We start from the raw sequence: 25652 nt of genomic DNA on the forward strand, positions 1-25652 counted from the left end.
CTGCAGGTTTAGGTCTCTGCTTTTTGCAGATGATGTGGTCCTGTTGGCTTCATCTGGCCAGGATCTTAAAAATATATATACACGTTTAGGCAGGATTGTGGCAGCAGTGTTGTTCTTCCAGTAGCCAAGTTTTGAGATGTTTGGTGAAAGAGGTCAGGGTCGGAAGTTCACGTATTGTATTTGGTATTGAACTCCAGAAAAAGTGGCTTGACCAAAGGCACACTGTCACCTTTAGTACCTGCTCTTGTTGATCTGTTTGTGGTTTGTTTGTTTATTTGACAAATTATTGTAATAGAGAAGGTGCATTGTCATGGAAGATTTTGTAAATCAAGATGGCGCCGATGTATTTAACAGTGTTGTCCTAGTTTAAGCGCTCATGTCTCAAGTCAGTTACCGGTATGCACATTTGTCATAGCATGTCAGTTCTTGTGCAGTGAGTTTTTTAAAATCTTTTGCCTGGACATGCAGAAGAGCATCATTGGCATACATTTGCCCGGTGACAATAAAAGGACAACAACTTGGCAGATCATTTATAAAACTGAAAAGCAATGGACTTAGCACTGACCCCTGTGGTACCTCAAGATTGTTGTTACGTGATGTTGACTTAATGTTATGTATCCTAATACACTGTGATCTTGCAGTTACTGTACTTGTATGATTCAATCCATTTCAGAGAACGCAGGGAAAAGTTAAAACTAGACAGTATAAGTCAACAGTATCTGGTGGTTAATTGTGTCAAACTTTTTTTTTTTTTTTTCTAAGATCGCTCCTCTCTGAGCTGCCACCTTAACGTGGTAGAGGAGTTTGCGTGTCCCAATGATCCTAGGAACTATGTTGTTCGGGAGCTTTATGCCCCCTGGTAGGGTCTCCCAAGACAAACTGGTCCTAGGTGAGGGATCAGACAAAGAGCAGCTCGAAGACCTCCATGAAAAATAAAAACCAAGGACCCAGATTTCCCTCGCCCGGACGCGGGTCACCGGGGCCCCCCTCTGGAGCCAGGCCCGGAGGTGGGGCACGATGGCGAGCGCCTGGTGGCCGGGTCTGTCCCCATGGGGCTCGGCCGGGCACAGCCCGAAGAGGCAACGTGGGTTCCCCCTCCAATGGGCTCACCACCCATAACAGGGGTTATAGAGGTCGGGTGCGATGTGAGCTGGGCGGCAGCCAAAGGCAGGGCACTTGGCGGTCCGATCCTCGGCTACAGAAGCTAGCTCTTGGGACGTGGAACGTCACCTCGCTGAGGGGGAAGGAGCCTGAGCTAGTGCGCGAGGTGGAGAAGTTCCGGCTAGATATAGTCGGACTCACTTCCACGCACAGCAAGGGCTCTGGAACCAGTTCTCTCGAGAGGGGCTGGACTCTCTTCCACTCTGGCGTTGCCGGCAGTGAGAGGCGACGGGCTGGGGTGGCAATTCTTGTTTCCCCCCGGCTCAGAGCCTGCACGTTGGAGTTCAACCTGGTGGACGAGAGGGTAGCTTCCCTCCGCCTTCGGGTGGGGGTACGGGTCCTGACTGTGGTAGGCGCTTACGCGCCAAACCACAGCTCAGAGTACTCACCCTTTTTGGATTCACTCGAGGGAGTACTTGAGAGTGCTTCCCTGGGTGATTCCCTCGTTCTACTGGGGGACTTCAATGCTCATGTTGGCAGCGACAGTGAAACCTGGAGAGGCGTGATTGGGAAGAATGGCTGCCCGGATCTGAACCCGAGCGGTGTTTTGTTATTGGACTTTTGTGCCCGTCACAGATTGTCCATAACGAACACCATGTTCAAACATAAGGGTGTCCATATGTGCACTTGGCACCAGGACGCCCTAGGCCGCAGTTCCATGATAGACTTTGTAGTTGTGTCATCGGATTTGCGGCCTCATGTTTTGGACACTCGGATGAAGAGAGGGGCGGAGCTTTCTACCGATCACCACCTGGTGGTGAGTTGGCTGCGATGGTGGGGGAGGATGCCGGACAGACCTGGATGGCCCAAACGCATTGTGAGGGTTTGCTGGGAACGTCTGGCAGAGTCTCCTGTCAGAGAGTTTCAATTCCCACCTCCGGAAGAACTTTGAACATGTCACGAGGGAGGTGCTGGACATTGAGTCCGAATGGACCATGTTCCGCGCCTCTATTGTCGAGGCGGCTGATTGGAGCTGTGGCCGCAAGGTAGTTGGTGCTTGTCGTGGTGGTAATCCTAAAACACGTTGGTGGACACCGGCGGTGAGGGATGCCGTCAAGCTGAAGAAGGAGTCCTATCGGGTTCTTTTGGCTCATAGGACTCCTGAGGCAGCGGACAGGTACCGACAGGCCAAGCTGTGTGCGGCTTCAGCGGTCGCAGAGGCAAAAACTCGGACATGGGAGGAGTTCGGGGAAGCCATGGAAAACGACTTCCGGATGGCTTCGAAGCAATTCTGGACCACCATCCGCCGCCTCAGGAAGGGGAAGCAGTGCACTATCAACACCGTGTATGGCGAGGATGGTGTTCTGCTGACCTCGACTGCGGATGTTGTGGATCGGTGGAGGGAATACTTTGAAGACCTCCTCAATCCCACCAACACGTCTTCCTATGAGGAAGCAGTGCCTGGGGAGTCTGTGGTGGGCTCTCCTATTTCTGGGGCTGAGGTTGCTGGGGTAGTTAAAAAGCTCCTTGGTGGCAAGGCCCCGGGGGTAGATGAGAACTGCCCGGAGTTCCTTAAGGCTCTGGATGCTGTGGGGCTGTCTTGGTTGACAAGACTCTGCAGCATCGCGTGGACATCGGGGGCGGTACCTCTGGATTGGCAGACCGGGGTGGTGGTTCCTCTCTTTAACAAGGGGAACTGGAGGGTGTGTTCTAACTATCGTGGGATCACACTCCTCAGCCTTCCGGTAAGGTCTATTCAGGTGTACTGGAGAGGAGGCTACGCCGGATAGTCGAACCTCGGATTCAGGAGGAAAAGTGTGGTTTTCGTCCTGGTCGTGGAACTGTGGACCAGCTCTATACTCTCGGCAGGGTCCTTGAGGGTGCATGGGAGTTTGCCCAACCAGTCTACATGTGTTTTGTGGACTTGGAGAAGGCATTCGACCGTGTCCCTCGGGCAGTCCTGTGAGGAGTGCTCAGAGAGTATGGGGTATCGGACTGTCTGATTGTGGCAGTCCGCCAGAGCTTGGTCCGCATTGCCAGCAGTAAGTCGGACACGTTTCCAGTGAGGGTTGGACTCCGCCAAGGCTGCCCTTTGTCACCGATTCTGTTCATAACTTTTATGGACAGAATTTCTAGGCGCAGTCGGGGCGTTGAGGGGATCTGGTTTGGTGGCTGCAGGATTAGGTCTCTGCTTTTTGCAGATGATGTGGTCCTGTTGGCTTCATCTGGCCAGGATCTTCAGCTCTCACTGGATCGGTTCGCAGCCGAGTGTGAAGCGACTGGGATGAGAATCAGCACCTCCAAGTCCGAGTCCATGGTTCTCGCCCGAAAAAGGGTGGAGTGCCATCTCCGGGTTGGGGAGGAGATCTTGCCCCAAGTGGAGGAGTTCAAGTACCTCGGAGTCTTGTTCACGAGTGAGGGAAGAGTGGATCGTGAGATCGACAGGCGGCTCGGTGCGGCGTCCTCAGTAATGCGGACGCTGTATCGATCCGTTGTGGTGAAGAAGGAGCTGAGCCGGAAGGCAAAGCTCTCAATTTACCGGTCGATCTACGTTCCCATCCTCACCTATGGTCATGAGCTTTGGGTTATGACCGAAAGGACAAGATCACGGGTACAAGCGGCCGAAATGAGTTTCCTCCGCCGGGTGGCGGGGCTCTCCCTTAGAGATAGGGTGAGAAGCTCTGCCATCCGGGGGGAGCTCAAATTAAAGCCGCTGCTCCTCCACATCGAGAGGAGCCAGATGAGGTGGTTCGGGCATCTGGTCAGGATGCCACCCGAACGCCTCCCTCGGGAGGTGTTTAGGGCACGTCCGACCGGTAGGAGGCCGCGGGGAAGACCCAGGACACGTTGGGAAGAGTATGTCTTCCGGCCTGCCTGGGAATGCCTCGGGGTCCCACAGGAAGAGCTGGACGAAGTGGCTGGGGAGAGGGAAGTCTGGGCTTCCCTGCTTAGGCTGCTGCCCCCGTGACCCGACCTCGGATAAGCAGAAGAAGATGGATGGATGGATGGCTTTTCTAAGATCGATAAAAACAGAACCAGTGACACTACCTGCATCAAGCTTTGATTTGATGTTTTTTCAGAAAAAAGCAAACAGCTGTTTCAGTCGAGTGATGTTTTCTAAAGCCAAATTGCATCCTGTTCAGGGTATATGGCTTGCCTTTATGATGATCTACACTTTGCTCTGCTACCAATGTCTCCATGACTTTGGATAATACTGGAAGTTCGCTTATTGGTCTGTAAGTACTAGGTAGGTAGGTCTTTATTGTCATTGAAAGTACAACACAACTTTGTTTGTCTGTAGTTGCTGGTTATTGCAGGAATACCTGATTTAAAGACTGGTGTTATGATAGAGCATTTCCAGGGTTCAGGGAAGGAACTTTCGATTATGGATTTATTTATAATAGTGGTTAAGGGTGCTATGAAAGATTCTTTGTGATATTTTAGAAATGTTACATCCATACAAAATGCATCTTTGGCTTTAGAGCTTTTGAGACCACATACAGCTTTGTCAAATTTGTGACTGCGACACTATGCACAATTTAGGAAAGGGTTTGTTGGTGTTTAGTGGCATTGGTGGATGGTATTCTACCTGAGGGCAGAGGCTTCGCGTCAGATCTGCAACGGAGTCTATAAAATAATCGTTCAGAGTTTTTGCAATGTCCCTTGGTTGGAAGACTTTTTCCTCTAGCTGTAGCTCCCTAATTTCTCATTGCACTATACTATTTCCTGTCAGTTTTTTAATATTTGTCCAGTCAGGTCTCTTTAGCATTTCCTTTTGAAGTGCTAATTATGTTAATAAAAAGTTTGTTTTTGCAAGTCGAATTTCTTTACCACTTTATTACGAAAAGAAGTAAATGTCTGTCTATCATTTACGCTTTTTCTTTTAAATTGTAAGAGCATGATTTATTTTCTTCAGTAGTGTTCGTTTGGTTTCATTTAACCACGGGAGGTGATTCTTTTTTGATTATTTTGCTTTAGTTTTTCTGATAATTCCAGACACTGTGTCTTGGATAACAGTCATAAATACATTACAGTTATTACTTACATGATTATGGGTAAGATAATTATCCCAATTGATAATGCTTAGCGCCTGTGTCAAATTTGGGATCTCCCTCCTAGGTACTGTCCTCGCTTTAATACAGTTTTTTTTAGTACAGGAAAATCTGTTTGCAGATAGCTTTCTTGAGAACAGAATGAAATTGTGGTTTGACAGTCCTTTGATCATAATGAACTTCTTTTGAATTCTTTCACACTGATTGGAAAAGACAAGATCTATGCATGTTTCAGAGGAAGTAGTTAGCCTAATAGGGGGGTCAGCAACTCGCGGCTCTAGAGCCACATACGGCTCTTTAGCGCCCCTAGTGGGTCCCTGGGGCTTTTACAAAAATGTATGAAAATGGAGGAGTGGGGGGAAAATATATATTTTGTTTTAATATGGTTTCTGTCAGAGGACAAACATGACACAAACATCCCTAATTGTTAGAAATCACACTGTTTATATTAAATGTGCTTCACTGATGAGTATTTGGCGAGCGCCATTTTGTCCTAACTTCGGCTGTCCTTGAACTCACCGTAGTTTGTTGACATGTACAACTTTTTCCGATGCAGAAAGACGTGTTTATGCCACTTCTTCTTTGTCTCATTTTGTCCACCAAATACTTTTTATGCTGTGTGTGAATGCACAAATGTGAGCTTTGTTGATCTTATTGACTTATGTGGAGTACTCCATCCATGCATCCATCCATTTTCTACCACTTGTCCCTCTTGGGGTCGCAGAGGGTGCTGGAGCCTATCCCAGCTGCATAAGTCACCCCCTCATCGCAGGGCCAACATTCACGCTAACGGGGCATATTTGGTCACAACATTACTGCAAGCGAATTGATGCAAACATGCTATTTCGGCGAGCTGTATATACATATTGCATCATTTGTACCGTATTTTCCGCACTATAAGGCGCACCTAAAAACCACAAATTTTCTCAAAAGCTGACAGTGCGCCTTATAATCCGGTGCGCCTTATATGTGGGTTAATATTAATATTAATTTTCATAAAGTTTAGGTCTCGCAACTACGGTAAACAGCCGCCATCTTTTTTCCCCGTAGAAGAAGCGCGCGGTGCATGCTGGGATATGTGACGTTTCATTTCCATTTGTGTGTTTATGTAAAGACCCCAAAATGGCTCCTATTAAGTGTGTTGTCTGTCTAATTATAAATAATGGAGACGAGGTGTGTTAACTGAGTTCTCAACGTTTACTCACAGCGTGCTCATAACCACATTCTAACTGCCAGCATACAACAACGCTTCTCAGGGCTACCGCGCATGCTCGTCACTATCGTTGCATGCTGGGTAGTGTAGTTGTTATATTTGCTAGCTCATAACATCACATTAAGAGACACGCTTACGCGCTTAATTCAATACTCGCCGTCATTCCGGGTGGATTGACAAAAGACCTCCAGCCGCTGGATATTGGTGTCAACAGGACATTCGAAGCTAGACTGCTAACTGCGTGGGAACAGTGGATGACGAAGAAGCGCGCGGTGCATGCTGGGATATGAGACGTTTCATTTCCATTTGTGTGTTTATGTAAAGACCCCAAAATGGCTCCTATTAAGTGTGTTGTCTGTCTAATTATAAATAATGCAGACGAGGCGTGTTAACTGAGTTCTCAACGTTTACTCACAGCGTGCTCATAACCACATTCTAACTCCCAGCATACAACAACGCTTCTCAGGGCTACCGCGCATGCTCGTCACTATCGTTGCATGCTGGGTAGTGTAGTTGTTATATTTGCTAGCTCATAACATCACATTAAGAGACACGCTTACGCGCTTAATTCAATACTCGCCGTCATTCCGGGTGGATTGACAAAAGACCTCCAGCCGCTGGATATTGGTGTCAACAGGGCATTCAAATCACGACTGCGAACGGCGTGGGAACAATGGATGACCGAAGGCGAACACACCTTCACTAAGACAGGCAGACAGCGCCGGACGACATACGCCAACATCTGCCAGTGGATCGTAAATGCCTGGGCAGATATTTCGGTCACAACTGTGGTCCGAGCTTTCCGGAAGGCAGGATTCACAGAACTGCTAGACAACAGTGACACTGACTCCGATGACTTCGACGAGACGGAATCGGCCATTTTGGATCCCACATTTGCCCAACTTTTCAATTCGGACACCGAAGACGAAGAATTCGAAGGATTTACGAATGAAGAATAACTTCAGAAAGTGAGCGCTATGTTTATTTTGTGTGTTGTGACATTAACGTTCGAGCAACATTATGTTGCTATTGCTCTGCACTATTTTGAATTTTACTATGTTTGTGATTGCACATTTGCGTACATTTTGGGACAGAGTTGTTAGAACGCTGGTTTTTAATATATTATTAAAGTTTGACTGACCTATCTGACTGTTTTTTTGACATTCCCTTTAGCGCAGCGTAGGCGCGGCTTATAGTCCGGGGCGGCTTATAGGTGGACAAAGTTTTGAAATATGCCATTCATTGAAGGTGCGGCTAATAACCCGGGGCGGCTTATAGTGCGGAAAATACGGTAGGTATATTTGAGCTCATTTAATTTCCTTTACTTATGTCCTCTGTGTATTTAATTTATAATTGTATGTCTCATGACACATTATCTTTATGTAATATTGGCTGCGTTTCTGATAGTTGTTTGTGTGCCATGTTATAGACCACCGTAAACATTACCCAGCTTGCAAAGATTGTATAAGTCCATTAGAAGAAGACAGCCTGCAGTTTACTTTAACTTGGACACACATCTATACATTTGGCCATTCTAAGCCAGTAACTTCCAGGAGTTACCTCACCCTCTGAGAAGCCTCAGTTTTACTAATATTTTCCAATGTCGTAAAAATGTGTAGAATAAATATTACATTTCAACATTTCTGTCAGCAAAGATTTGCGTCAGTAATTTTGATAGTAGGCTAATAAAGCTAATATAGACAGATCATGTGTTGCCTTCATTATAAGACTTATATAAGGCTTTCAATTTTTTATGGCTTGAGACAGATTTTTTTTGATCCGATATGGCTCTTTCAACATTTTGGGTTGCCGACCTAGTAGGACTTTTGATTAATTGAGAAAAATACAAATTAGTTAATAGTGATTTTAACTGTCTCAGATTCGATTTGTCAAGTAAGTTAATATTTAAATCTCCAAGCAAGACAACTTCATTTTTTGTGTCACATTCCTTAAAGGGGAACTGCACTTTTTTGGGAATTTTGCCTATCGTTCCCAACCATTATGAAAGACATGACAGATGTTTTTTTAATAATGCATTTTAACTCATAAATAAACGTAAACAAAAGTCTGCTTTCAGCGGAGCTAATGGGCGGTCCTATTCCGCTCATAAAGGCCAATAAATAACCATCCAAAAAGTGCCAACAATACTCTAATTACATCATGTCGTGATTTGAATATTAACCCAGTATTAGTGATATTGTTATTTGAAGCGCTAACGCAGACAAACTATTTATAGCAGCGATGTGATCATTACCGTGTGTCCCTATGTTTACATCGAGTGGTCTGCTGTTTCCTCGCTTCCCTGCTCCTTGGAAGTTTATTGTCGGTGTATTATGTTTGTTGGCTCTCATGAAGTCTGCAGTGAGTAATAATCAGTAAAGAAAGAAGAAGAAAAAAAAAGAAAATGTCTTGATGCGTTTTTTAAATTGATGTACCGTATACTTAAAATGATCAAAATATGTAAATATTAAACGTTACTATGAATGTGCCTGTTACTACATTACATATATATATTTACAGTGTGTACATACAACCTTAATGGAGGTGTTTGGATGTTTTATTAAGGGCTTTATAGGCAGAATAAAGCGGTTCTCATAGGCTCCATTGTAAGCGGAATTTTGATCAAATTTACTTAATTACAATGTATAAAATAAAAATACTTCCATCGTTATGTCTTTTATAATTATTGTGAATGATAGGCAAGATTCCAAAAAAAGTGCAGTTCCCTTTTAAGTAGAGACTAAAACTCCACATAGAAAGCATTAGGGGTGGATGGAGGGCTATACATCCCAATCTGCGTTATCGACATTTGTGGAGAAAGAGTTATTTTAAGACTGATAAATTCAAGGTTTTGTACACAGATCCAGTCTGTTTGCACTTTAAGTCTTCCCTTACATAGAACATTACCCATCCACCCCAAATTTGCACCCGGTCTTTCCTAGAGAAATTGTAGCCTGGTACATGCAGTCCAGCCATCAGTGAATTTATACTCAGGCAAGCATAAAAAGTCCAGGTTCGAGTTACTTAATAGATGATGAACTTGGTCACATTTAGGCAAAATGCTTCTAATATTTAGATGTCCACCTAGTAGACCTCTTGGCTTATATTGTGGGTCCAAGTTTACCATGGCTTGGTTAATGGTGCTGTATAGATTTACAGATCGTTGTTTTTTGAACACAGGGTTTCTGAGGCATGACCCACTCCTGGACTCACCCACTGCTATACTGCTGTTGTCTGGGTGTAGCACCTACTGCTGAGTTGTCACTATGATGGAGTCTGAGGGAGTCAGAGTCCTGGCTGGCTGAAGTGGAGACTCAGGCAGCAGGGGTGGAGGTTCAGCTAGTTTAGGTGGGTACCGAGGCAGCAGAGATAGAGGCCCAGGCTGCAGAGGTGAATGCCCAGGCAACAGAGGTGGGGGTCTAGGCGACAGAGGTGGGGGACTTGGCAACAGAGCTGGAAATCCAGACAGCATAGGTGGAGGGCCAGGCAACAGAGGTGGAGGTGCAGGCAGCAGAGGTGGGAGTCCAGCTAGCTTAGGTGAAGGCCCAGGCAGCAAAGATGGAGGTCCAGGCAGCAGACGTGGGTGTCCATCTAGGAGTGATGTAAGCCCAGCTGGCAGAGGTAGAAGCCCAACCAGACGAGATGTTAGCCCAGCTAGCAGAGGCGGTGGCCCAGCAAGCAGTAGTGTTAGCCCAGTCAGCAGAGGCGGAGGCCCAGCCGGCAGAGGCAAAGGCCCAGCCGGTAGGGGTGGAGGCACAGCCTGCAGGGGAAGAGGCACAGCTAACAGAGGTGGAAGCCCAGGCAGATGGAGGTCAAGCTGGCAGCGATGTTAGCCCCCCGAGCTGAGGTAGAGGCCCAGCTAGCACTGGAGGTAGTCCAGCTAGTCATGGGACTAGTCCAGTTTAAGATTGAGGCCAAGGATTTAGTTCAACATCACCAGTCAAGAGAAGTATCAGCAAAATATTAAAAACAGGAGTGATCGACCTTTGACAGCCTGTTCCTGTTCACCTGTGGGTGGCCTGGCATGGCCATAGTCCAGTACTCTTGTGGACAGCATGAGCTGACTCCATCTGGTTGGATACAGTGTTGGATTGTCCCTTTTTCTTGGACAAGTTTAACTCATCAGAAGATAGAAAGTTATCCACACAATAAGAAAGGTGTGGTGAGGACAATCCAAAGTCTTTTTTGCTCTTTGGATGACTTTAGATTTTTCAGCAAACACACAGGAACTGCCAGCCTGCTTGTCTGCACCTCGGCAGCCGTCTTGCGTTAGGACTTCAAACTTTAAAATCGACCCTGATGCGAACAGGGAGCCAATGCAGCGACTAAAACTGTTGTAATGTGCTCAGGCCCTCTGGTCCTCATCAGCACGCGATTTGACAAAGTACTATTGTCCGGCGACCTTGTGCACTCAAAACATTAGGCCTTGTCCACACTGCAGGTCAATTCTGATTTTTTTGCCCAAATCAAAATGAGAATCAGATGTATTGGCCAATTATGTTTAACACCAAAAGACATTTGACTTAGTAGACTGTGCTCTTTTTGTGATCTGTATCAGATTTTTTCATCTCAATGTGAATTTCAATTTTTTTTTTTAATCAGACCCAGGGCTTTTTCATATGTTAATATAAATCCAATATGTATATGCAATATGTATCCGATGTGACTGCAGTCTTAACGATTGGGTCATGTTCATTTGACCAAATTGTCATCAAAAAGCGACAATTCTTTGCCAAAATAGACGGTTGCAAAATAAATAGGCAAATGAGCAAAAAAACGGGCAAAAATACTGATTTAGTAAGTCACATTAATGTCCCACCACTCATGTCTACAACTGCTCATCCACACGCTCTTTGGAGCAGACATCAAAGCAAAGGTCCCACAAACTAGGCAAGCCAAAATGCTTGCCATCTTCCTTTTTAATCTTCTACACGCAATATTTTGGTTCAGAAAATGTTGACATTGATTACACAAAATCCTTAAAATTGTCACAAATGCGTCACGCCTGAGACCTACTAGAATTGGAGCCATGTTTACGTTTGTTAACACTGCAGTACATGTGACTTCATGACGTCATGTCTGCATGTGGCACGTTTTTAGTGTCTCCAGAAGGAGCAACTGCAGCGGTCGTTGACAAGGTACTGTATTTTCTTCTCGTGAAGAGTGATGCTAGACAACAACCACAACTTCGACATCTTAATCGACACTGGAACTAATCAGAATCTTCAGCTTACTTTTAATGGCTGTTTTACTTATAAACCTATATACCTTTACAAAGATTGACTATACAACTTCTGAACAAGTCGCAGCAGAGGATGATATTATTTGCAACGCTATTCGGTTGTTCGGGACAGCCAATCCACTTTATTTACAAAGCCTGTTTCCATATGAGTTGGGAAATTGTGTTAGATGTAAATATAAACGAAATACAATGATTTGCAAATCATTTTCAACCCATAATCAGTTGAATATGCTACAAAGACAACATATTTGATGTTCAAACTGATAAACATTTTTTTTTTTGTTTGCAAATAATCATTAACTTTAGAATTTGATGCCAGCAACACGTGACAAAGAAGTTGGGAAAGGTGGCAATAAATACTGATAAAGTTGAGGAATGCTCATCAAACACTTATTTGGAACATCCCACAGGTGAACAGGCAAATTGGGAACAGGTCAGGTGGGTGCCATGATTGGGTATAAAAGTAGATTCCATGAAATGCTCAGTCATTCACAAACAAGGATGGGGCGAGGGTCACCACTTTATCAACAAATGCGTGGGCAAATTGTTGAACAGTTTAAGAAAAACCTTTTTCAACCAGCTATTGCAAGGAATTTAGGGATTTCACCATCTACGGTCCGTAATATCATCAAAGGGTTCAAAGAATCTGGAGAAATCACTGCACATAAGCAGCTAAGCCCGTGACCTTCGATCCCTCAGGCTGTACTGCATCAACAAGCGACATCAGTGTGTTAAGGATATCACCACATGGGCTCAGGAACACTTCAAAAACCCACTGTCAGTAACTACAGTTGGTCGCTACATCTGTAAGTGCAAGTTAAAACTCTCCTATGCAAGGCGAAAACCGTTTATCAACAACACCCAGAAACGCCGTCCGCTTCACTGGGCCTGAGCTCATCTAAGATGGACTGATACAAAGTGGAAAAGTGTTCTGTGGTCTGACGAGTCCACATTTCAAATTGTTTTTGGAAACTGTGGACGTCGTGTCCTCCGGACCAAAGAGAAAAAGAACCATCCGGATTGTTATAGGCGCAAAGTTGAAAAGCCAGCATCTGTGATGGTATGGGGGTGTATTAGTGCCCAAGACATGGGTAACTTACACATCTGTGAAGGCGCCATTAATGCTGAAAGGTACATACAGGTTTTGGAGCAACATATGTTGCCATCCAAGCAACGTTACCATGGACGCCCCTGCTTATTTCAGCAAGACAATGCCAAGCCAGGTGTTACATCAACGTGGCTTCATAGTAAAAGAGTGCGGGTACTAGACTGGCCTGCCTGTAGTCCAGACCTGTCTCCCATTGAAAATGTGTGGCGCAATATGAAGCCTAAATTGCCACAACAGAGACCCCGGACTGTTGAACAACTTAAGCTGTACATCAAGCAAGAATGGGAAATAATTCCACTTGAGAAGCTTAAAAAATGTGTCTCCTCAGTTCCCAAACGTTTGAGTGTTGTTAAAAGGAAAGGCGATGTAAAACAGTGGTGAACATGCCCTTTCCCAACTACTTTGGCACGTGTTGCAGCCAAGAAATTCTGAGTTAATTATTATTTGCAAAAAAAAAAAATAAAGTTTATGAGTTTGAACATCAAATATCTTGTCTTTGTCGTGCATTCAATCGAATATGGGTTGAAAGGGATTTGCAAATCATTGTATTCCGTTTATATTGACATCTAATACAATTTCCCAACTCATATGGAAACGGGGTTTGTATATAGCACATTTTTAAAAAAACAATAGAAGTTTCACAAAGTGCTGCACAGAAGTTGACACATACATACTAGGAGAGTCAATAATATAAAACATTTAACTATAAAATAATAAATACATAAAATACATCAAAGAAAATAAAATAGACTAAAATCACGCAACTCTCATGCTGGTTTAAAAGCCAAAGAGTAAAAATATGTTTTCAGACGTGATTTAAAACTCATTAAAGAGGGAGCCGTCCGAATAGCAAGAGGGATATTGTTCCAAAGTTTTGGCCCCACAGCAGAAAATGCACGATCACCTCTAGATTTTAAACGGGTTTTTGGGACGACAAGAAGAAACTGGTCAGCTGACCACAGAGACCTTGGGAAGGTGCACATTTTAAAAGGTTTGACATATATTGTGGCGCTAATTCATTAAGAGATTTAAAAACACACAATATTTTAAAATTAATTCTAAAATGAACTGGGAGCCATTTAAGGGCTGCTAAAATGAGGGTAATGTGTTCATGTTTTTTAGTGCCAGTTAAAAGGGGAGCAGCATAATTTTGGACTAACTGCAATCGAGCGATTGAGACCTGGTGGGTCAAGAGAGAGTTTTCATGTAAATAAAACTGTTAAATAACCATTGTAAGTTAACGACATGCTGGTGTTATTCTGTATGGTCATGTTTAGAGTTCAAAAATGTTTGTAAATATACCGCGCCTGAAAAAATGTTGTGTGTGAGAGAAAAAGTTGTGTGTGCAGGAGAAAGAATATGCGTCTGAATTGAACCTGTTAAACACAAGATTTGTCAATAAAAGTTGAAAAGAGTGTCATCACTGTTGGCGTTAACGCACTTTTTGTGTCTTTTTACGCATTGAAATAAAAAAGGACGTGCATTTGTGGGAGTCTGCGCGTACTCGGGATGCAGATTTTTTATTTATATATATATTTTTTTTTTACCAACCCTGCCTTCTCCGGGTCAGAACTCCGGTTTGCTTGTTAGTTTTTTTATCGATTATCGCTTTCCGTCTGTGTTTTGTTTTGTTTATATTTGCCAGTGTCGTGCGAAATTCTGTATCCCTAAAAAAATGTTTGTGTCCCCTGCCGAAGGAGTGCACGTGGAGGCGGAGCTCTGTTCCTTGCTCAGACAGCGGCAGCACTTCTGTGTTATTAGTGATGTCAATGATACAAAATGTGGATTCTTACGATCATGCTTTGATTGTCAAAAATGTTGTTGTTGTAACATGTGACATTCTTACTCATAAATGCTTTGGATCATCTGTACATGACGTGTTGTACTTGTATTCACATCGCTGCACACGCTTCTCTATAGTATACAGTACGTGTCATGCTGCAGAGCGGATGATCAGCCTACCTATTTTATGGAAATTACATTAATAACATCCTGTCATTTTGTTTATTTCATCTTCTGGTAGATTAAAAAATAACCAATATAATGGGAACAAACACTACAGGGTAGACTCAATTCCATGTAAAAAAAAAACAACAACACATATTTTATGCCAGAAAATGTGTCCGATTATGTTTATTTTCCTCAAGCTATGTACTAACATCATGTGGATTATATGTACAGACTTGGCATTGTACAAAACTTGTGAATTTGGACTAATTTTATTAATGACAAAAAAAGTTAGTAGGAGATATTTCAGCATATTTCTGTGCTGCCATAAAATGTGTCCCCCTTCTATTTCCCTCAAATTATGTAGTAACTTTGTGTGGTTTATTATGTACACTTTTAGTATCATTTACAGCTAAATGTGTACATTTGGACTCATTTTATTATTTACAAAAACATTAGTAGGGGAAACATATATGGTGAAAAATATGTCAGCATATTTCTGTGCTGCCATAAAATGTGGTTTATTCTGTACATATTTAGCATAATCAACAACAAAACCTGTGAATTTGGACTAATTGTATTAATCACAACAAAGGTTAGTAGGGGATACATAAAAGTTCGGCCTACTTTTTTGCAAGATTTTTTTCATGTGATGCTCAACCTACAAAACAGTAATGAAAATGTTATTGCTACATAATAAAGATAGCTCTTGTAGAAATATACACTTAAATATAGTTAGAACATTAACTATGCCTCTCAAAAGTACTTAACAATAGTCATACAAACAATATCACTATCACTTGCAATTTGTTTTTGGGCAACAACACAAGCGAAAGATAATTAAGAACAACAAACACAACGGTACAAAAGTTTAACAATCTATACATATTAGTAGGAACTAGGACTGTCAAAATAACAAGTTAATCATGTGATTAATGAGAAAATATATCAGTAATCATGTACAGACTTAAGTTTAATCATGCAATTTATTTTGGCCGTACACGCTCTTTTAGTTCAACTGCTATACGGTCAGTGATCAGATCAATGCGTAAGTCAGTACAAAAATGAGTAAGAAGATTTTGACTGCTGTGATCACTGGCAAATTCACTTACTGAATACACCCTTGAAGAATTTTAGATAAAACTGTTTATAAGTTTTGTGCAAATACTGTAAATGACATGGATTCAAGTGAAACGTTTAAAAACTTTCCTGGATGACTTTCTCAGAATAAAATTGTATCTGTGTAAGCTTCCATTTTGCAAGAGAGTAATCACCTGTAGATGTGGCGTTTTTCAAACAACTGATGATCTACATACAAGTGAGAATAATCAGTACAATTTGTCATATGCATGTATGCCCTGGCACACCGTTATCATAATTTCATGACCGAAGCAAAACACTTTTTACAATTTTATACTAAAATAAATACACCTAAAACTTATTAAATAAAAAAAATAGAAAAAAACTACCAACAGTGGTAAAGTTTAGATCCATGAAGGAAAGAAGAAAGTGAATGAATGTTTATAACTGAATATATTTACATATGCATAAAAATCTGTTTTCTTTTGTATTATTTTTTTAATGAATTAACATTTATGACAACCTTTTTCCAAAACACAATATAGAATGTGAGATACAACAGGATAATGCATACGTTTATAATTTGTTTTCAAAAGGGTAACAAAAAAGTGGGACCCCATTTTTATGACTTCATGGGATCCCTTGGACCCCATGAAGTCATAAAAATAATGTGTTTCACAATGTAAAGCGCTTTGAGTCTCTAGACAAAAAGCATTATAAAATGTAATTCAGTTCACTGCACTTCACAAATCTAGCAACCACCAACAAATAAATAGCAGTCATGTGGGGAACACTGGAGCAAATTATATATTATAGAAAAACAAAAACAATTATTCAGAATTTGGGGATTGTATTAGCTGCACGCATTAACTATTATTATTATTACACTAGAACTGATCAACTAAAATAGTTTAACTACTTTATTGAGTTGCACCTTGTATTTGTCTTAATATGTGCTCTATAGGGCCACACAACCAGAACAGCAACATACTGCAGGCCTGACGTTATTTATTTAACATATCACAATTACATAACTACACGGCCCATAGCAAAGTAGAGAAACTTTGTGTTCATTAAATCAATAAGGGAACAAAATAGTACACCCTTAAAAAAGGACACCTTCTGAGAGGGTCGATAAAACTACTGTATATCAATATATACTGCGATAGACACGTAATAAATATCAATAGAAATACGTTCGATAAAACGTTCGATATATATATATACAGCATTTTTTTTTTTTTTTGGTCCGAAGAAACCAGAAAGAATGAAGCATGGTTGGTTGCATGAACAAAGGCACCTGGTAACCTAGAAAACCAGGAAGTGGTCATTGAGCAATGGGAGGGACATGCTAAACAGTATCATGTTTGGTTGTGCTGTCTTGCTGTTAATTCTCTGCATAGAGTGAGAAGAAAAACTAAAAATGAATGCTGCAGAGAGCAAAGAAAATGTCGATAAAACAGGAAAAGTCACCTCGACAATATGGCAGTTTTTTGGATTTTCTAAAATGTACCGTAGTTCTCGGCCATGCTCATCTTTTCTTTTCAACCCTCGTCCGTTCTCAGCTGTACGGAAACAACAGGTAGGAAGTAAAGTTCCTAAATGTATAAATATAATAAATAAAACAAAATACAACAAATGTGATACTTTAAAATAATAATTTGGTCTAATAATATTTAAATAATAAATACTGCATAACATAAATTGATAATTTCCATACTTAAAAAAAGAATAACATACCAAATTAAATGTTACACAGACCACGTGACTTCCTGGCAGTAAACGTGCAAAAGATTGTTATTCTCTGGTTTCCCTATGTTTACTTTTTCACACTTTGCACAATTTTCTTACATATTCCTTATTTTTGCACCTTAAATTTAAAGATGTTAATGTTAAGTGTTTATTGTGATTTTAGAATTGTGTTTACATTGATTGTTTCAGTGTTTTCCATTGTTGCGTTGACATTTCCTTTCCGCCTTGATAGCTGAGGGGATTATAATCACAGGGAGGTTACATTTGAAATAAAAAATATATTTACACTTTATATAGTTTTCTCCTGGTTCATAATTTTCCGTAGGTCATCAAAAATATCAATTATTATCGATATCGACCAAAATAAAAAAAACATATATGTATATGAAGCCCTGCCTTCTGACAGTCCTATGTTGATACAACTATTTTTGGCAAAATTGCATGAATCTAAAAGAGGGTGTCATCATGAGCTAGCCAGCAGCGAAATCATGGGAAGGGCAGAAGAAAATGTGTTAAAGTGATTAATGTGGAGGTAAAAGTGTTCCAAACAGACACTCCATGATGACCACAGCAGTCATCCAAAAAGTCACTTTTACTCCGTTACACTCTATCCCGTTAACCAATGAATACAGCTCGAGGGCTACTTTCTACAACACAAATGAAGAATCAATTCGAGCTCTGCCATTTAATGCGAAAAAATAGTTACGCTGTTTGAATGTGTTTGTTTATTATTCTTATCATGTTCCACTGGACATTAACGCAGATGTTCCGGCTCGCTAGCTTCTCGGCTAACATGTTAGCTCAATCAACTCCAGCACTGCTCGACTAAGATCTCTTCAACAGCCGCCCTGGCAATGCCTACTTCGTTCGTGTTAGACACAACGGAGCGAACTATTCATGCCAACTTACCCCCAATTGTCATCGCGAACAGACGTCGGTGTGAGGAAAATAAGTTGATAAGATGAGATGTCTGACAAAAATCAAGGCTCACAAGTCGAGCCCATCTCGAAGGCCAGCCGAGGCGCGTGTCGATGACGTCACATGGTTGATTCAATCTCATCCTCGTCCCCATCCTGAATACTTGGAACATCAGATATTAATAAAGTGAAGAACTTATTAATGCACATCATTTTTCTGTCATAAGTAAAAAAACAAATACATTTGTCTATAAAGTGCTTTTTTTTTATTTTCAGCCTTTCGCAGACCACAAAATGACGTGGTGGTCCACTAATTGACATGACGGAACACCTCAAATGAGGTGGCGGCTCACCTTCAAATCACCTTGAGGGTCACATTAAAATGAAGGAGCGGACCACTTTAATGATGTGGCGGTCCACGATAAAGTGATATAGTTGAGTGTGACACCTGTGCTTTAACCCAAACGAAACACTTAGACAAGTATTTATTAGACTGTTTTACAACTAAAGTGTATTTTTTTTGGTTCATGTTCACAGTAACAATAACGCTATTTGTCAGCAATGTACTTGTAAAGTTGCAGTTCATGGCCCACCAGCGGAGGGCGACAGAGCAGGTTACAACGACTAAACACGCAATGTTGTCAAGTAATTACATTTTTTTGACACGTTTAGAAATAGTCTGTTGTCTCGTTTGGTCAAATATTTGGTATGAGTTAGGATTTTGATGTCAAAGACGCAATAGAAGAGTGGCCTTTCTGAGGGCGTGGCTTCCTTGTGACAAGCTGCATCAGCAGGTGCTCTAAAATAATAGTGCACTTACACAAAATGATCAATATTTATATAACTCTTCCAGATACAATGCTGCTGATAATACACATACGTGGTGGTGTTCACAAGTGCATGAAGCACTTATTTAGTCATGTGTTGTCATTTAATATGAGGTTAGCATAGTTATTCGGACATTTTCTGATACAGATAACCAATTCTTGATTGCATGATTTATAACTAAAGTTCATTTTAAGATGTGGTTTATCCATACATACATTTATAAAAAGACTAACGTGTAACCCTGTCCATTTATAATAGTACTAGTTGTGCACAATATGTATTATTTATCGCTATTTTCGTTATAGTTTTGTATGTATCGTCGCTGAAGTGGCAGCTTGTTGCCTAAGGTCTGTACTAGAGATGCGCGGTTTGCGGGCACAACCGCGGAGTCCGCGGATTATCCGCGGATCGGGCGGATGAAATTTAAAAAAAATTAGATTTTATCAGCGGGTCGGTTCGGGTTGGGCGATTGAAATAAAAAAAAATTAGATTTTAAATAGATTCAGGCGGGTGGCAGTTAAACCAATTCGGAAATATATATACATAGTTAAATGTTGTTACCCACATACGAAAAACGAGCAGGCACCTGCAGCATATGCCACAACAGAAGAAAAAAAAAAAAAGAGATGGACACTTTTACGGAGCGGAGAAGGCCCCCGACGCCTCGCCGGGGTCCGGGACCGAGGCCCCTTCCCCCGAGAGGGCCCCACCGGGAGCCGTAGCTGAGGCGATCCGCGAGAAGGGCCCGACGCACGTCCAGGGTCACCACCGCGCCCACCGCACCGACACCCCGCCTCGTCCGCCTTCGCCGCGGCCGGCGTCACGCGCAGCAGGTAAGCAGCTTACCTGCCCGCCACCCCCGTGGCCGGGGGCTCGTAACAGGGGTCACTCCACGCGCTCCGCCCGCGCAGCTTACCTGCCCGCCACCCCTGTTGCCGGGGGCGCGTAACAGGGGTCACTCCGCGCGCAGTGCGCTCACGAAAGGGGTGGGGCTCACCCTGGTTGATATAGACAGCAGCTAGGACGGTGGCCATGGAAGTTGGAACCCGCTAAGGAGTGTGTAACAACCCACCTGCCGAATCAACTAGCCCTGAAAATGGATGGCGCTGGAGCGTCGGGCCCATATACCCGGCCGTCGCCGGCAGCGAGACGCGCTTGGAGGTGCGCTCAGCACGGCTCCCATATGATTGCGCACTGGTGTGTGTCTGGGTCGTGACAGCGTGGCACGCGAATGTCTGTGCTGCGTTGGATCAGTCTCCTTTCTTTAACAGGCAAAAGCTTTATAACCTCACTAATGCCTTGCATCGTCTATATTAGATATATAACAACGGGCGGGTGCGGGCGGATGCAGTTCTGATCAAATGTTAGATCGGGTGGATTGCGGATGGTTGACGACTTTCTGATGCGGTTGCGGATGAAATAATTGCCTATCCGCGCATCTCTAGTCTGTACTCTTTTCATGTCTTTTGTGTCCTTTGATGTTTCCCTCGTTTTCATGTGTTTTTACCTCATTTTTTGTGGAATTTCTGTATATGCATTGCAACCACATACAGTCGTGGTCAAAAGTTTACATACACTGTCATGGCTGTCTTGAGTTTCCAATAATTTCTACAACTCATATTTTTTTGTGATAGAGTGATTGGAGCACATACTTGTTGGTCACAAAAAACATTCATGAAGTTTGGTTCTTTTATGAATTTATTGTGGGTCTACTGAAAATATGACCAAATCTGCTGGGTCAAAAGTATACATACAGCAATGTTAATATTTGGTTACATGTCCTTTGACAAGTTTAACTGCAATAAGGCACTTTTGGTAGCCATCCACAAGCTTCTGGTTGAATTTTTGACCACTCCTCTTGACAAAATTGGTGCAGTTCAGCTAAATCTGTTGGTTTTCTGACATGGACTTGTTTCTTCAGCATTGTCCACACATTTAAGTCCGGACTTTGAAGAAAGCCCATTCTAAAACCTTCATTCTAGCCTGATTTAGCCATTCCTTTACCACTTTTGACGTGTGTTTGGGGTCATTGTCCTGTTGGAACACCCATTTTTTGTTTTATCTGACCACAGAACTTTCCTCCAGAAGGTCTTATCTTTGTCCATGTGATGTCAGATGAAACAAAAACTGGGCTGTTTGGCCACAATAACCAGCAATATGTTTGGAGGAGAAAAGATGAGGCCTCTAATCACAGGAACACCAATCCTACCGTCAAGCATGGTGGTGGTCGTATTATGCTCTGGACCTGTTTTGCTGCCGATGGAACTGGTGCTTTACAGAAAGTAAATGGGACAATGAAAAAGGAGGATTACCTCCAAATTCTTCAGGACAACCTAAAATCATCAGCCCGGAGGTTGGGTCTTGGGCGCAGTTGGGTGTTCCAACAGGACAATGACCCCAAACACACGTCAAAAGTGGTAAAGGAATGGCTAAATCAGGCTAGAATTAAGGTTTTAAAATGGCCTTCTCAAAGTCCTGACTTAAACGTGTGGACAATGCAGAAGAAACAAGTACATGTCAGAAAACCAACAAATTTAGCTGAACTGCACCAATTTTGTCGAGAGGAGTGGTCAGAAATTAATCCAGAAGCTTGTGGATGGCTACCAAAAGCACCTTATTGCAGTGAAACTTGCCAAGGGACATGTAACCAAATATTAACATTGCTGTACGTATAATTTTGACCCAGCAGAGTTGGTCACGTTTTTCAGTAGACCCATAATAAATTCATAAAAGAACCAAACTTCATGAATGTTTTTGTGACCAACAAGTATGTGCTCCAATCACTCTGTCACAAAAAAATATAAGAGTTGTAGAAATTATTGGAAACTCAAGACAGCCATGACATTATGGTCTTAACAAATTTATGTAAACTTTTGACTACAACCCTTCTTTCCCCATTGTGGGATAAATAACGTCTTCCCTATCCTAGTTGTCCATACATGGCAATGAAAAATGAGTCAGACAGCCACCTCAGCTGAAAAACAATGTATTAATTAGTCATTGGTACATGTTTGAGCCCCCTTCACTACCAGAAAAACCTTCTCAGTGCGGTACCTGTTAACAGTTTAAGACTTGATTCAAATCACCAGATACAGAGTATGATTCTGAAATCCTCCTAAGGCACTAAAGACTAAGAAAAGCCATTGCACTACACTTAGAGATAATTTGCATAATGTGAATAAATAAAAAGTACTGCTATTCAATATCGAACTGAGTCACAGTGGAGACACAGTTGTCATGCAATACAGCAGAGGATAGTCAAATCAATGAAAAGGGTGAAAAAATACATCATATAAATTAGTATTAGTTATGTCTAGTACCATTGCTCAAAATATTAACTGAAACATTTAAGCATATACAATATGTATTAAAAAAAATAAAAATAATAATAATCAACCATCTTTAAACAAAATAGAGTAAAATGTGCAATTAATAGCATTCTTGCAGGGCAGATGCCACTCACTCCAGCACATAATTGCCAAACAATATTACATTTATGGGTCATTCTGATATTAGATACTACAAGCTTATCAACACCTTTTTAGAGCATCACACTGATAAATCAATTTACTATTTCACAAACCACTCTTTGGTTCAGCAGTTAGAAAAAAGACTGGTTAATAGCTTAAGGCCTCTAAGGGGCTCTCAAATGAAAGACAATATTAACCTCAGATTGAAGTCATAACAAATTACATTTTCCCCTTTAAGTGTGAATGTTTTTTTATGTTTGCTATAAAGAGCTAAAAATGTCACCCTGAATTCACACTATGTGCTAAAACACAGAAATAGCCTTACACAAGCAATAGAACTTGCAAGTAGCTTGAAGTTTACACACTCTCACACAGACATTAACCATTACATTCAACTGACAAAGTTCCATCTTGCTTGCACCTCTTGGCGCAGGTTAGTAGTGTTATGTTGAGTTGTGTTCCTTTGAGAATTGAGTAATAAAGGCCAAAGTAGAAGATCTTCAATACATTTCATGGAAGGGAGACTTTGAAATCAGTGTAGAAAAAATAATCATTGTTGCTACATCAATCCCACATATTAATGAGCACATAATCCAATCATAAATTCCCTATATGCAGCATTTGATGATCATAAAACATTACAAAAGAGCTGTTGGCTAAAGAAAAATTGAAGGGAGATTTAAGTGTGAAAATAAACAAAAATCAATGTTTTCACAGCACGAGGGCACAGTAGCCATGGGGAAGATGTACTGTACCTCTCCATTCTAAATTGTTAAACTTGTATGGTGGAGGAAACTGTTGATGCTTTTCCAGTTAAAAACAAAGAGCCTCAGATTTTGATGCTGCATCAATAATACAAATTGTTGCATACAAAGAATAAAGATTTAAGAAATTATTTCTCTATTAGTCATCTGCATATTTAAGAAAGTGGTAACAGGAATTTAAATAAGCATAGATTTTTAGAATGAGTCATTAGCAAGCGTCTCTGTGGACAGCCAGATCCTCGCCCCATTCAGAAATTTGCTGATAGGGGTCCCGTGGATACTGCGGCGGCACAGGTTTCCGACAGGGGTGAAAGGGAAGGTGGAGGAAAGGAATTCTGGAGGGGAATCCGTTGGGGAAGCTGCCTTAAAGTACATCCGCCTTTGGGCAGCAGGGGGCCCTCTTGGACTCGGGTTAGGTGTGCCACCTGGAGTAGGTGCCTTGTACTGCCTGAGGTGGTCCCGTAACATCTCTATTTCATCCACCAGCTGGGAGAGCTTGTGGTACGCAGTGATGGATCCTCCCATAGGAATGCAGGCTTCTGGCACCCAGCGGAGAAAGTAGAGCTTCCAGAGGGTCACGTGAGAGGGCGTGAGCAGCGGAATCAAAAGACCCTGTTGGTCGGCAGGACGAGAGAACCAGTCCCTAATGAAACGCTCGGACGGGCTCTCTACCACTTCTTTCATCACTGAGAACTCGGGCTTTAGCTCTGACCCCAAAGAGCCTCGTCGGGTAAAACCATCGGCGGCGCCTCTCAGTCCGTTACGCAGGGATACAGAAGCTCCTCGCAAGATGGAACCATATTTCTGTCAGAAGAAAACATTCATGAAGGAGAGAAAGTGATGAGTTATTTGTTTCGTATGTGTTATATGTTAGGACTGTACGATTAATTGACATTGAATTGACATTGAGGTTTTATTTACTGCGATAAATAACCCAAGAGGTGGAGGTTCTTTTTTCTTTCTCCTCCATCACCGGCATTTGAGTGAGACATGTTTGCCAATCAGAACTGTTGAGCCCTGTGTCCTTTGCCTCCTAGCCAATCAAAAGTGTTTAAGGAAACAGCAAGGAGGCAGCCAGTACGCTAATAACAAACACCACTTGCTCCTTGGAAAAAGTTTTAATGGTGACAGGGCCGATTCTCAATAAGTCAATCAATCGAACAATAAATGAAAATGAAGTGGAAATACTTCGCCCGCATCAATAAACTGCTATATCCATGTGTGTATGTTTTCTTAGGCAAAGAGGGAGAAAGAGAAAGAGGTTTCACTCTCTGCATCCCTTTCTGCACCTAAGTGCGTTTATTTAACAGTAGAACTAACTGAACAGAGTGAGCCTACTTCTCAGTTACAATCTTTGTGTCAGTGGGCTGAGCGAAAGACCATCGCTTACACACACAGGAAGCACAAGGACATTGCCTCCCTACTTGCAACTGACTAGTGAGAAATTCCGCAAAGTAACAAAAATTATAAGGAAAAAAAATGAGTACAAAGCCAAATGTCCCGTTGTGGGAATATATCAGCTTCAACCCAGGTCCGGGACTGTGCAATCAGCGATTACACGCCAACTGGACAATATTTACCATATTTATTTACATATTTAATCCACAATAAAAGCCTGCACAGCATAGGAGGTAGGAAATACTGACTCCCACCCCCTCAGCACACTGGGAACCAGCATTACTTCTCTCTAGTCAGTTTACTAGTCACTTTATACTTTTTATTGTCTCGGTTTTTTTACATTGCCTCTTAGAGTGGTCTTAGGCCATATTGTATATTGCATATTGTGTATATTGTGTTGTTTCTGTATATTGTGTGGTTTCTTCTTTTTTTTAAATGCAAAGCACCTCAGGGAAGCAACCTAAATTTTGTTGGACCTGTACCTGTACATGCACAATGACAATAAAGATCATTCATTCATTCAGATGGGTAGCATGAGCCCATCAACACGGACGAATGAGCGAGAATGCCGTGATGAAAAAAAAAAAAGACAATCCGGCTTAGTTTTTTTCAACTGGGAAAAAAATGCACTTTAAGATGTTCAATATTTATTTCAGTTACATTTTTGTTTACAGAAAGGAGAGTCCATATAATTGTTTTTGATTATTTATTTAGAATAACTATTAGTTGTTTACCTTCCAATTAGAGTACAATGTCTATCTGTGTTGGCCCTGCGATGAG

The 25652-nt window shown here is 42.0% G+C and overlaps 2 protein-coding genes across 6 annotated transcripts in view; both read right to left on the reverse strand.

Moving 5' to 3' along the window:
- Window positions 1-18549, reverse strand: part of atxn1l (ataxin 1-like) — a 30555-nt gene extending 12006 nt beyond the window's left edge. The window contains exons 1-2 of one of the 2 annotated variants that reach the window (XM_061964064.1): window positions 18405-18549; window positions 9580-10126 (exon numbers count right to left, since the gene is read on the reverse strand). The gene's annotated coding sequence lies outside the window, so the exon portion shown is untranslated. The remainder of the gene's footprint in view (window positions 1-9579; window positions 10127-18404) is intronic. The other variant, XM_061964063.1, reaches the window with a different exon arrangement.
- Window positions 18550-22210: 3661 nt separating this feature from the next.
- Window positions 22211-25652, reverse strand: part of mtmr10 (myotubularin related protein 10) — a 44152-nt gene continuing 40710 nt past the window's right edge. For all 4 annotated transcript variants that reach the window (XM_061964067.1, XM_061964065.1, XM_061964066.1 and 1 more), the window contains one exon: window positions 22211-24278. In XM_061964067.1, the coding sequence (XP_061820051.1) occupies window positions 23670-24278 (609 nt within the window). In that variant the 3' untranslated portion in view covers window positions 22211-23669. The remainder of the gene's footprint in view (window positions 24279-25652) is intronic.

Source organism: Nerophis lumbriciformis, linkage group LG06, assembly GCF_033978685.3.
Source record: "Nerophis lumbriciformis linkage group LG06, RoL_Nlum_v2.1, whole genome shotgun sequence".
Lineage (NCBI taxonomy): Eukaryota > Metazoa > Chordata > Actinopteri > Syngnathiformes > Syngnathidae > Nerophis > Nerophis lumbriciformis.